At 44.4% G+C, this 12,354-nt stretch overlaps 3 protein-coding genes and 1 long non-coding RNA gene across 10 annotated transcripts; 3 read left to right on the plus strand and 1 right to left on the minus strand.

The window, feature by feature from the left end:
- Nucleotides 1-5,031: 5,031 nt before the first annotated feature.
- On the minus strand, nt 5,032-10,761 carry LOC123148342 (uncharacterized). 7 transcript variants are annotated; one of them, XR_006473762.1, is made up of 5 exons: nt 10,590-10,761; nt 10,138-10,504; nt 9,281-9,556; nt 8,717-9,187; nt 5,032-8,045 (listed from the first exon to the last, which is right to left on the minus strand). It is a non-coding gene; the product is annotated as an uncharacterized lncRNA (long non-coding RNA). The 7 variants fall into 7 exon arrangements; XR_006473764.1 differs by having other exon boundaries at nt 5,032-7,839; nt 7,934-8,045; nt 9,281-10,504; XR_006473760.1 differs by having other exon boundaries at nt 5,032-5,397; nt 5,509-8,045; nt 9,281-10,504.
- LOC123148340 (WAT1-related protein At3g30340) lies at nt 6,415-8,406 on the plus strand. Its single transcript, XM_044567728.1, has 6 exons — nt 6,415-6,647; nt 6,729-6,791; nt 6,916-7,032; nt 7,134-7,533; nt 7,623-7,774; nt 7,963-8,406. Exons 1-6 carry the CDS (start codon nt 6,415-6,417, stop codon nt 8,087-8,089), a joined length of 1,092 nt encoding a protein of 363 aa, XP_044423663.1. The 3' UTR covers nt 8,090-8,406.
- Nucleotides 8,999-11,317, plus strand: LOC123148339 (WAT1-related protein At3g30340). Its single transcript, XM_044567727.1, has 5 exons — nt 8,999-9,202; nt 9,357-9,536; nt 10,051-10,468; nt 10,563-10,714; nt 10,867-11,317. The coding sequence occupies exons 1-5, from the start codon at nt 9,012-9,014 to the stop codon at nt 11,027-11,029; spliced, it is 1,104 nt and encodes a 367-aa protein (XP_044423662.1). The 5' UTR covers nt 8,999-9,011; the 3' UTR covers nt 11,030-11,317.
- An 81-nt stretch (nt 11,318-11,398) lies between these two features.
- Nucleotides 11,399-12,137, plus strand: LOC123148341 (pectinesterase inhibitor 8). Its single transcript, XM_044567729.1, has one exon. It carries the CDS (start codon nt 11,419-11,421, stop codon nt 12,013-12,015), a length of 597 nt encoding a protein of 198 aa, XP_044423664.1. The 5' UTR covers nt 11,399-11,418; the 3' UTR covers nt 12,016-12,137.
- Nucleotides 12,138-12,354: the final 217 nt, after the last annotated feature.

Raw genomic sequence — 12,354 nt, forward strand, 5'->3', positions numbered from 1 at the left:
CTTTGACCAACGAGAGGGCAAAACTGCTGCCAAGAACAAAATCAACTGATCCTCTGTGTTACTTACAGAGTTATTGGGACATCTGTAGAACACCCAGCCCTCGTGGTCCTCTGTGTTCGAAACGCAGTACCTCACTGTCGCCTGGCAGCGAGGACATGGGATGAGTGGCACCACCACTGTCCGGCCGCGGAGACCAGACCGGGCAGAACTAGCAGAAGACATGGCGCAGTTGTCGTCAGGGGCGAGGGCAGGATGGGGCGCGCGGCGGCCAGAGGGCAGGAAGGGCGCGCGGAGGCGAGAGGGCAGGATGGGCGCGCGGCGGCGAGAACTAGGGATTTGGAGGGGAGGATTGGGGATTTCTATCAAAACGGCTTTTTTTTACAAAAACGCCCTCCCGCAAATGGGCACTTTAACATAAATCCTCCGCCCGCCTACATGGAGCCCGTGGACTGGTCAAATTGGTGGCGTACGTTGCGTCTACGGCGCACAGTGACCGTATTTTCACTGTTCGCCGTACACAGTGACCGTATTGCGTGAGTTATTGTGTACAGTGACCAAAGTGACCGGGCGACGCAAGTTGAGGTACCAACGATGAATTTTACTCATTTTTTTATGTATGCCAAACAAAAGTTTCATGGTCCTTTTCAAGATTTGTTTGAAATGTACAAATGTTCCATACTAATAAATATGATAAATAAATCTATAATGTTTAAATTTAATATATTAATAAACCACAGAAAAACAAACTATACAGACATGTGAGCTAGCAATAAGATACAGATCAGAAAGTGTCGAATGAAACACAAGGACTAAAAAATAAACAAGAAAATTAAGAAAGAGTAAACAGGAAATAGAAATGAAACCTAGAGATAAAAGGAAAAATACAATACTGGGCTGCTGGCCCATGGTGATGGCCAGTGAGCTGAGTGCCCCTATTTGACGCTTGTTGTGTCATATTTTCGGCCTGTCACACAGGTGTGTTCTCGGGTGGGCCAACACGTGTAGCAATGCACTATAGCGAGCACTATCTCTGGTTAATTTGTTTTTCTATTTTCCTCAGATTATTGATTTTTATTTTGATTTTATAGGAGAACAGTTTTTTTTAATCATTAGTAATTTTCAAAAATGAAGAACATTTTTAGAATTCAGAATAGTTTTAAAATTCCAAAAACATTAAATAATTCCAAGCGTTTTGTTAAAACTTTAAACCTGTTTTGAAAACATGAACAATTCCTGAATTTTTAGGAAAACTTGAAAGCAAAAATATAAGAAAGAACTTTAAAACAGAAAAAGAAATAAAATCGGACTGGAGCTTGACACAATGAGCGTCAATTAGGAATTGCCCTTAAGAAAGGAATCCAGAATCATATTTAAGTGCCGGCCACCCATTTACATACAACAGTAGGCCCAAGAAATCCAATAACATGGCATATGAGGATCCGCCTCCACATGGCACAATTGGTCCAAATCATGATAGAAGAAACTGGCCTCCTCTCTTTGTGGCTTTGTATGCATAAGCTTTACATGGGAAAAACAATGTTGGTTAGTGCTTTGCTACTTTCTGAGTCTAGGTTCCCAACACAAAAGACCAGAAGATATTCTAATAGTGATAATTTAATCAGCGAACTTTGTTAGCATCTGATTAAGGTTAGCGATGAGACCGACAGGCACTAGGCACTCAGATCTTAAGGTTAGCATCCAATCTGAGCTAGATTGCAGTGGGCACTAGGCTAATCATACCAGTTAGTTAAAGTTCTCTTTTTACAAGATGCTTTGATACACACAATAATTATATATTCTTCCCTTTTCTATTTTCCCCCCTTCTCCAAAAAAGAAATGCAAAAGGCAAATATCTCCTTTTGTTTTTTTGACACAACTTCTTTTTACAAGATGCACACTGATATATGAAAATAGCTTATCCTCGCAAAATGCAAATGACAAGTTTCGCCTTTTCTTTTTGACACACAACCTTTTTTTGTGTCAGGTTAACGATAGCTTTTTATCAGCATGGAGGAGAGTCAACACTTTTTTGTGTCAGGTTAAAGGCAGCTTTTAACATTTTTCAAATACCAGATTAACATTTTTAAATACATGGTCAACATTTTCTCTATAGACATTTACCATTTTTTCAAACGCTTTATTTTTCAAATAAGAGATTAACATTTTTGAATACATGGTCAAATTTGTTTCTATACATATTTAACATTTTTCAAATACAAGTTAATATATTTTTTAATACATGGTCAACATTGTTTTCTCGGCACATTTAACATTTTTCAATGACATATTAATAGTATTTGAATACATGGTGATTATTTTTCTATACACATTTAACATTTTTAAATTACAAGTTTAACATTTTTTTAATTCATGAACAACATTTTCTTATACACATTTAACATTTTTGAAATACAAGTTTAACATTTTTTAATACATGCCTAACCATTTTCCTATAGACATTTACAATTTCAAATATACAAGCTTAACATTTTTTTAACACATGGTCAACATATTTTCTATACACATTTAACTTTTTGAAATACAAGCTTAACGTTTCTTGAATAGATGGTCAACATTTTTCCCACACACATTTAAGATTTCTCAAATACAAGTTTAACATTTTTAATATATGGTCAACATTTTTTCTATACACATTTAACATTTTTCAAATACAAGTTTATCATTTTTCGAATACATGGTCAACATTTTTTTCAAATGTTTAGATTAACATTTTTTAAATATATGCTCAACTTTTTTCACACACATTGTATATTTTTTTGTATACATTTTTCATATACATGATAAACAATTCCTCTATACATTTTTATATTTTTCAAATGCTTGGTCAGCATTTTTTCAATGTTTTACTCGAAGTACTTTTTGTAATATATTTATTTAGAATATTTGGAAGTATAGACAAAAATAAAAAATAAAGAAAAAATAAATAAAAAAACGAGATTGTGGCCTCCTGCACGCCTGGGCTGGTCCATCTCCCTCTCCCCTTCAGTGAGGGTTCCTAAGCCTCGCTAGAAGCAAGGGCACCCCTGGTCAGAAGCATATCTTAATCTTGTGGTCTCCAGGTCTTCTACACGGATAGTAAGCACATAGGTCCTCACCTATTTGGTGAGCATTTCTCAAAAGAAAAAAACCTATTTGGGTGAGCGACCTAAACTATTTTTCAGAACCTTTGGTATTAGTCCATAAATGTTTGGTCGTCTGTTGTGTTTTTTTTTACTGGATCATGGTGGGAAACTAGATGCGGAAAGTGAAACCACATTGACACATCTCCGGCCTCTTCTTTGCAGCTTTGTGGACCGACCCATCAGCGTTGTGTTACTGGAGTTCCTAATATTTGCACTTTGTAGATTTTTTTATGAATAATAAATGTATCCTATAAGACATGTTCTTAGAACAAAATCACATTTAATGGATTTTCCTTGAAGATACGTTTTTCACAATGGTGTGGCCTGGCCAATGGGCCAGGGTGGTCGAACCTCAAAAATATTCATTTATGTATTTTGGAAATTCTAGGTTGGTCCATGGACCACCTGATCCACCTCCTAGCTACACCCCTGTTTTCATCCCATAATGAAATATATTTTTTCACATAAAATACTAAATTCATGCAACTTCTAAAAAATCATCATAAAAATATGACACTATTTTAAAATATTTTTTCAAATTTAATGATAATTTGCATCTATGTCAATAATTTTTTTATGTAAGCCCAACCAAAATTGCATGGTCCCTTTGAAGATTTGTTTGACATGTAAAAATGTTCCATACTAATAAATATGATAAATAGCTCTATAACATTTAAATTTAATATATTAATACATGACACCAAAACAAACTATACAAACATGTGAGCTAGCAATAAGATACAGATTAGAAAGTGTCGAATGGAATGCAAGGACTAAAAAAATAATAAGAAAATTAAGAAAGAGTAAAAAGGAAATAGAAATGAAACCTAGAGATAAAAGGAAAAACATATTACAGGGCCGCTGGCCCATGGTGATGGCCAGTGGGCGGAGTGTCGTTCGATCTAGCACTTAAGGCAGGGTGCCCCTATTTGACGCTTACTGTGTCAAATTGTCGGCCTGTCACACAGGTGTGTGTTCGGGTGGGCCAACACATGTAGCAACGACTACAGCGAGCACTATCTCTGGTTAATTTGTTTTTCTATTTTCCTCAGATTATCAGTTTCTATTTTGATTTTCTGGGAGAAGCAGTTTTTAATAAACATGTTTAAAAGTTTTAGAACAATTTTTTTATCATTAATAACTTTTAAAAAATAAGAACATTTCCTAAAACTGAAAATATTTTTAAAATTCCAAAGACATTAAATAATTGCAAAAGTTTTCTTAAAAATTTAAACCTTTTTCTAAAACATGAACATTTTCTGAATTTTTTGAAAAACTGGAAAATAAAAATATAAGAAAAAAACTTGAAAAACAGAAAAAGAAATAAAATCGAACTGGAGCTTGACACAACGAGCCTCAATTAGGAATTGCCCTTAAGAAAGGAATTCAGAATCATATTTAAGTGTCGGCCACCATTTACATACAACAGTAGGCCCAAGAAATCCAATAACATGGCATATGAGGAACTGCCTATGGCTCAATTGGTCCAAATCATGACATTAGAAACTGGTCTGCTTTCTTTGTGGCTTTGTATGCATAAGCTTTACATGCGAAAAAACAATGTTGGTTAGTGCTTTGCTACTTTCTGAGTCTAGCTTCCGAATACAAAAAGACCAGAAGATCTTCCAAAAATCATAATTTAATCAGCGAATTTTGTTAGCATCTGATTAAGGCCAGCCATGAGACCGACAGGCACTAGGCTCTCAAGAGTCTCAGATGTTAAGGTTAGCATAAAATCTGTGCTAGATTGCTGTGGGCACTAGGTTAATCATACCAGTTAGTTAAAGTTGTCTTTTTACAAGATGCTCTCATACACCCAATCATTATATTTTCTTCTTTTATCAAAAAAAATAATATATATTTCCTTCTCCAAAATAACAAAAGGAGAAAAGGCAAATCTTTCCTTCTATTTTTTTGATACAACTTCTTTTTACAAGATGCACACTGATATATGAAAACAGTTTATTCTCACAAAATGAAAATGACAAGTTTCTCCTTTTCTTTTTTGACACACAACCTTTTTTTGTGTCAGGTTAAAGGCAGCTTTTTATCAGCATGGAGGAGAGTCAGCACTTTTCTCAGCCATAGGCTTATGGCAAAAGCCAGTGCCTTCTCTTTCCTTTGCTTCTTAATGTGCTTTTGCTTAGGGTATGTACTGTGATCGGGACAATACCCTACTGTTCCCCATCTAACTGTCCTTGCAGGCAGCTAAAGCCTAGTAGGATAGGGCTGCAGATGTGGCTTAGATTGTGATCTGCATGCAAATCAGTTGATAAAGATTCATTTTGCTTTGCACTCTCATGAATCACCATCCTAATTCCTGAACAATGTTGATTTGCTAGCACTATGTGATCCAGTAAGTTACCTGAACATGGATGCTATTCTCCAGGTGGGCATAATTCAGCATCTTGTCTGGATCCAGTACCCCTGCGGTAGGAAACAAGCGGCGGTAACATCGTTACCGCTGAAAGAGACGAGTGGGTGGGTGCTCGCTGCACAATGTGCGCAGTCAAAACCTCGGGGAATTTTATGTCACTGCCCCGGTCTGGATCTACTACCAGTTGTCGGCGACGAAGATTTTTCTTATTGCTGCGTCTAGGGGCTAGCCTGGCATTGCTGGACGTTTCCTGATCAAGAAGTAATGTGCAGTTGCAGCAAAGTGTAGTTCCGCCATGTGCACCAATGCCGCATCATACCGACAACCCGCTTTCGCCATTCCTCTGCGCAACTGGGAGCTGCTCGTCTCTCGGCGTCGCCAATTTCCATTATCAAGGGAGATGGATGAGACAGGGAGCTTTCATACTAGGTGATCACTCCACTAACAACTCACCATCCTGCTTTCCTCTGGATTGGATCGGACGGGACAGAACCGCCTTTTCTGCACAACTGAATAGCTCTGCACCCTTACCATGATGAGAATAGGGTCAAGTTTGTAGCCCAAACAGGAGCTTGCCAAACTCACCGAAGTGTGCAAATAGTGGAGTCTTTTCCACTGTCATTGCGAACTCAGCAATGGAGGAGATGCTTCCACCAGTCAAAACATCTTTGTGATTCGTGTCAGTAGCTTCTCATGGCACTGAAGGAAAAAGAACATGTCGAGATGGACCGTTTCATGCCAATAAGTAATCGCATTATGTGTCATCACCAGCGCCTTTTCTTTGGAGGGTAAAAGGGTCATTTGTGCGTATCCTCCATGACATCTCTTTAATTTTCGGAAGGGTCTCCGTCTGGTAAATTATGCCTATAAGTAGTCCATGACAAGAGAATCATCATGGCAATACAAGTAAAGGTGTGTCAAAGATTCAGCAGCACAATGTGGGGGATGGCGCGCATCGATGAGTGGAAACCGGTGATGGCAATGCTGGTCTTCGACCTCATCTCTGCCGTGACAACGGCCCTGATCAAGGCGGCGCTCGAGGAAGGGCTCGACCGTCTAGTGCTCATCACGCTGCGTCAACTGGTGGCCACGGTCTTCCTTTCTCCGATCGCATTTTTCAAAGAACGGTACATAAATTTTGATTTGCAGAAGATGACCAGAGTTCAGAACTTATCCTAGAATATGATGCTGCTGTTGTTTTCTTTCAGGAACACACGGCCTAAGCTCACACTGGAGATCCTGGTGTACCTCTTCTTCAGCGCAGCGTTAGGGTACGGTTGGCAAACATAGCATCACAACAATCACTTCCTCATATTAGTACAGCGACCCGGCTATAGAATGCTCTGCCAGATATGATTCTGCTTGATTCATCATTGACTTTTCCTCCCATTTTAGCGCTGCGCTCTCTCAGTATACCTTCTTCTACGGGCTGCAGTACACAACGGCAACGTTTGCAATAACTTTCACCAACCTGGCTCCTGTGCTCACTTTCCTCATCGCTGTCTTGCTCCGGTGTGTGTGTGTGCCGATTTTCAAATTTACCTGGTACCTTTCTCATGCACTTTGTTCTTGCTAATATCTAAACCCTTTGGGAATACGGCTCATGGATGTAGGGTGGAGTCACTGAACATGAAGAACAAGGCAGGAGCTGCGAAGATCATCGGGACACTCATGTCGTTCGCAGGCGTCATGCTCCTGACCCTCTACAAGGGTGTGGCCTTGACACACCAAGCAGAGCCTTCAGGCCAGCATGCAGAAATAGCAGCAGCAGAATCTGGCAAGAAGAGCTGGACCCTGGGCACTCTAGCGTTACTGGCAAACTGCCTGTGCTTCTCCTTTTGGCTCCTGCTGCAGTCCAAGCTCACCAAGAAGTACCCAGCACTCTACTCCAGCACTGCATACATGTTCCTCATCAGCTCCCTGCAGGGCGGGGGCCTGACGGCGGCGATACAGCGGCGGGCATCGGTGTGGGTCCTCACAAAGCCAGTGGAGATTGTTACAGTACTATACACAGTAAGATCTTTTTGTTGCAGTTTACCAAAAAAGAGTGAACTCTGCAGAGAATTGGCTGAACCAAAGAACACTTGTTTCATATGTTGCAGGGAATCTTGGGGTCTGGAGTGGGATATGTACTGATGACATGGTGTGTGGAGAAGAGAGGGCCAGTGTTCACTTCAGCTTTCATCCCCATCATCCAGATCATGGTGGCCATAATTGATTTCTTCTTTCTCCATGAGAACATCTACCTTGGAAGGTAAACCAGATTTGCCTCAGATATTAAATCAGTACAGTCTCATGATCATTCATTCATTTCCCATACTGAAATAAATGATGCATAATCTTTTCAGTTTATGAGTGAGTTTATCCACTTTTGCACTTGTAGAACTGCAATGGCTGGTCCAAATGGCATCACCTTTTGTATTTTTTGTTTTGCCCTTGCAGTGTGCTGGGATCCACACTGATGATCTTGGGCCTCTATATTCTGCTGTGGGGAAAGAGCAGGGATGCCTCGGCGACAGTACCACCTGCCAAAGAGGAAGAGGATAAGGAGAAGCAAATCAAATCATAAGGACCAAGCTATGGCACTCTTAGGTTGTAAAACTATGGCATATATTCCTCCTTAGTTTTCTACACCTACGTAGTTTAACCAAGAGGAATAGTATACAGTACTGTTAGTAATGCAGTTGTCGTATGCGTTTTCGCTCGCACAACGAGACGATACGTCGGGCAAATTTCTGCAGCTATATGCCTAAATGTAGCCCAAATTCTTCAGGTGATAAAGAGCGGTGGGCATAGGTTGCCAATATCTCAGTACGTTAGAAGGTCACATCTGTCATATTGAGCATGAAAAGAAATAAAAGAAAAGAAAAGAAAATATTCTCCGCACGATTTTTGTACGACCACCCCACGGTCCTGTGGGGGCGGCTATATCGAATCAATGCTTTGCGATTTGATTTGGACTTAAAGAAATGTTTTGCTCATCAAAGAAGAGACAGTGGGCATTGGATCTAAGAACTTTCGCACGGGAAGGCGTTCCCCTAAATTGTTCCTTGTAGGTCCTAAACGGGCTCATGCCAAAATTTTCAGTGCTAAGACAGCATCTAATGCCCTACAGTGTAGAAGAAGGCCATGCAGGAAGGATCACAAGCTATATTTTGCTTGCCAGAAATTGGAAAAAAGGGGGGCAGAGCCTTACTTTGTTCCTTCGCACTATGCAATAAAGAGACAGCTATTCGATTCAGCCGGGTGCGCAATTTGCTCGATACGGCAAATTTCCCACAATTATTCAGACATTAAGAGAACAAACGATGTGCTCCTCTCCCCCGGGCCATGTTTTAGCTCTCGGTCACGTGTGCGAAAACGAAACCGTGAGTCGGAGACATGCCTTGAGATGCCATTTTCCGGACCTTCGCCTGTCACCACCCCTATAAAAACCATGGCATAACCAGAAACAAATTGCCCATCAGATCATCGAGGCAGACGGACTGAAAATGTGGAGTGCAGGATGCGTGGAGCAGTGGATGCCGACGGCGGCGATGGTGGCGACGAACATCGTGATCGCCGTCATGACCGCGCTGCTCAAGCAGGCGCTGAACCAGGGGATGAACCGGCTGGTCCTCATCACTTTCAGGCAGATGCTGGCCACTGTATTCCTTGGCCCCATTGCCTACTTCAAGGAAAGGTATCATCATTACTATTATCAAAAGCAAAGGCAAAAACAGATCATCATGGCGATAAAAGCAGCTGCTAGTACTAGTACCAGTAGTCGTCGTTGGTATTTCACTGTCGCTGATCATGCACATGAACTGGCCTTTTTTTTGTGTTCCTCCTTTCAGGAAGACAAGACCAAAGATCACTGCTGAAATCTTTGCGTACCTGTTCCTTAGTGGAATCCTCGGCCCGGTCCTGCTTCAGTACACGCTCTTCGTCGGGCTGGAGTACACGACCGCAACGTTTGCTGCGACTTTCGGCAATCTGCTCCCGGTGGTTACCTTCCTGATATCACTCGCTTTCGGGTAAATGTTCATTCTCTTTCCTGTGGCAAAAAGTTGTTTTCTGTGAAAAGAAGGTTTCTTCCATGTAGTAGGTCATGTTGCAAAGTTTCATATACAAGTGTGTAGCACGACTATAAGTTTGAATCGACTCTGTTTGAACACTTTAATACAGCTTCCATTAATCTAACTAGGAGTAGTACAATAGGAGCTTGAAATGCAATATAAGACCCTAATAGCTAGTTTGATTCTGCACTATTACTTTTTAAATCTGTTTTCATCAAATCTAGCACATAATAGCATCTTGAACTGAATCAACAGCAAAAGAAAAAGACTTCGACTTTACGGACCACATCGATCAGCGTATCCTATGAACAGAACTTTAACACACATAATTTTCTAAGTCATGTGAATCAGAATTAAACACTTTTTCATAATTTTCTAGGTTTGTATTGCACACCTATGAGCCATGATTTATAAACACAATTAGTAGAAAACCAAACAAATTCAAATGAATCTCATCCATGACCTGTGCTAGGTATGAGGCGCTGGAGGTTCGGAGCAAGTCCGGGAGCGCCAAGATCTCCGGCACGCTGCTGTCCCTCACGGGGGCCATGATGCTCACCTTCTACAAGGGCGCGTCCCTCACCCACCTCCACCACCACCTGCCCCCGTCGTCGGCGGCGGCGGCCGGCGTCGAGGAGCAGCACCGGAGCGCGGTGCGGTGGGTGCTGGGGTCGGCGTCGATGCTGGCGAACGTGGTGGGGTTCGCGGGGTGGCTGCTGCTGCAGCGGCGGCTCACGCGCCTGTACCCGGCGGTGTACTCGGCCACGGCGCTCATGTCGCTGCTCAGCTTCGCGCAGGCGGCGGCGCTGGCGCTGTCCACGCAGTGGGGCGCCGGCCTCGCCGCCTGGCGGCTCCGCGGCACCGTCGAGATCGCCGCCGTCGTGTACTGCGTACGTGCGCGCGATCCCTGGTCCATCCGTCGACTCCTGAAGATTAAAGATGCAAGATTTTGATTGGGGATTTGTTTGGATTTGGATTTGGCAGGGGGTGGTGGCGTCCGGGGCCGGGTACCTGCTGCTGACCTACTGCGTGGAGAAGCGGGGCCCGGTATTCACCGCCGCCTTCAGCCCGCTGGCGCAGATGTTCGTCGCCGGCATCGACCTATGCGTCCTCCACGAGCCCCTCTACCTCGGCAGGTCGGTCCGCCATTAAACTGAACCCACACCCACCCACTCTCTGAACACTGTTGTTTTTCGTCAGAGTTCAGTGGTCTAAACTGCATCAGACAGTGAGCTCATTCAGTGACGAATTGTCGATTGATCTGATGATGATGACATGATGTTTGCAGCGTGCTGGGGTCGGTGCTGGTCATCCTGGGCCTCTACCTCGTGCTGTGGGGCAAGAGGGAGGAAGCCGCCGTCGCGCTTGCGGCCGCCGCCGCTCCGCCCAAGACGGTGGAGGTAGCAGCAGCTGGCCACGGAGACGTGGCAGAGCAGCAGGAGAGAGTGTGATCCCGAACCGAAGTCTGAACTGCAGCAAGACACGCATTTGAAATTTTGAACTAGAGAGAACATGATGAACTGAAACTACTAATCAAACACTGTACTGTACCGTAGGAAATTTGGATGGGAACAGTTGTGATCTTGACATGAGAGTGAGATGCTCTGGTGAAGATGGGGATGAACTATGAGATGTTGATTCATGGTGTCACTCAAATCCATCTATAATTAGCCGCTCACTCTGTGTCGTTCGTTCATGTCCGAATTAGCAATGGCTGATCTCCGGCTTGGGGCATGGCCGACACCTGTGTCGTCCTTCATTGACAGACCCTCACCCCACGTACGAGCTCATACATAAATACCCATGCCGCACAACCACACTCCTGAACGATCGAGGTAGCATGGCGATGCAGCAAGGAGGACGCGGCCACACCACGTCCATGGCGGTGCTCGCCGTGGCCGTGGCGGTCCTCATCCTGGCCGGGGCGCCGCGCACGGCGCAGGCGGCGGTGATGGCGGCGTCGGCGGGGATCGAGGAGGCGTGCCGGGGCGCGGCGGGCCGGGACGCGGCCGTGGACTACGAGCACTGCGTGGCCTCCCTCTCCTCCGACTCCGAGGGCCGGGACGCGGCGGACATGCACGCGCTGGCGGCGGCGGCGACGCGGATGGCGGTGGAGCACGCGGCGGCCACGGAGGCGCGGATGGAGGGGCTGGGCGAGGCGGAGGGCAGCCCGCGCGCGCGCGCCAGGCTCGGCCGCTGCACGGAGCTCTACGGCGCAGCGGCCGACGTGCTCCGGGACGCGCTGGACAACATCCGCGTGCGCGTGTACGGGCGCGCCGTGGAGCAGATCGCGGCGGCGCTGGGCGCTGCGGAGCGGTGCGAGGACGCGTGGAAGGGCGAGGAGGAGGCGCGGGGAGGCGTCCCCGTCGCCGGGCACGACAAGGAGTACGGCCGCCTCGCCGTCATCGCGCTCGGGCTCACCAGCGGCATCGCCTGACCGTCGTCGATCGGCCGCTTGGGCACGTGCGAGACATGCGTGCTCGGCTGACGTAGTGGTAAATAAAAACGAAATGGGATTAATAATGAACGAATAAACTCTCTTCTTTCAACATGGCTGCATAAGATAGTTTGGTATGTGCAATGTTTTTACATCCAGCGTTTATCAATGGAAGACGAGTGTGATAATAAAATGTAGCCATGTGGTCTTCAAGAGAAATCGATATGATCCGTACAACTAGCGAATCTAAGACACCCTTAAGTGTCATACTAAGTCTTACATTATCTCGTACAAAAACGGCTTACATTATGAGACCGAGGAAGAGGACACGTGAAGGGC

This window comes from Triticum aestivum, chromosome 7A (assembly GCF_018294505.1).
Source record: "Triticum aestivum cultivar Chinese Spring chromosome 7A, IWGSC CS RefSeq v2.1, whole genome shotgun sequence".
Taxonomy (NCBI): domain Eukaryota; kingdom Viridiplantae; phylum Streptophyta; class Magnoliopsida; order Poales; family Poaceae; genus Triticum; species Triticum aestivum.

Bases quoted from the DNA above. Each gene is read 5' to 3' on its own strand.
- LOC123148340 (XM_044567728.1), top strand. From the start codon at position 6,415: ATGGCAATACAAGTAAAGGTGTGTCAAAGATTCAGCAGCACAATGTGG. The intron at 6,792-6,915 runs GTACGGTTGGCA...CTCCCATTTTAG, and splicing joins TTCTTCAGCGCAGCGTTAGG to CGCTGCGCTCTCTCAGTATA. The intron at 7,534-7,622 runs GTAAGATCTTTT...CATATGTTGCAG, and splicing joins TTGTTACAGTACTATACACA to GGAATCTTGGGGTCTGGAGT.
- LOC123148339 (XM_044567727.1), top strand. From the start codon at position 9,012: ATGTGGAGTGCAGGATGCGTGGAGCAGTGGATGCCGACGGCGGCGATG. The intron at 9,203-9,356 runs GTATCATCATTA...TCCTCCTTTCAG, and splicing joins ATTGCCTACTTCAAGGAAAG to GAAGACAAGACCAAAGATCA. The intron at 10,715-10,866 runs GTCGGTCCGCCA...TGATGTTTGCAG, and splicing joins GAGCCCCTCTACCTCGGCAG to CGTGCTGGGGTCGGTGCTGG.
- LOC123148341 (XM_044567729.1), top strand. From the start codon at position 11,419: ATGGCGATGCAGCAAGGAGGACGCGGCCACACCACGTCCATGGCGGTG.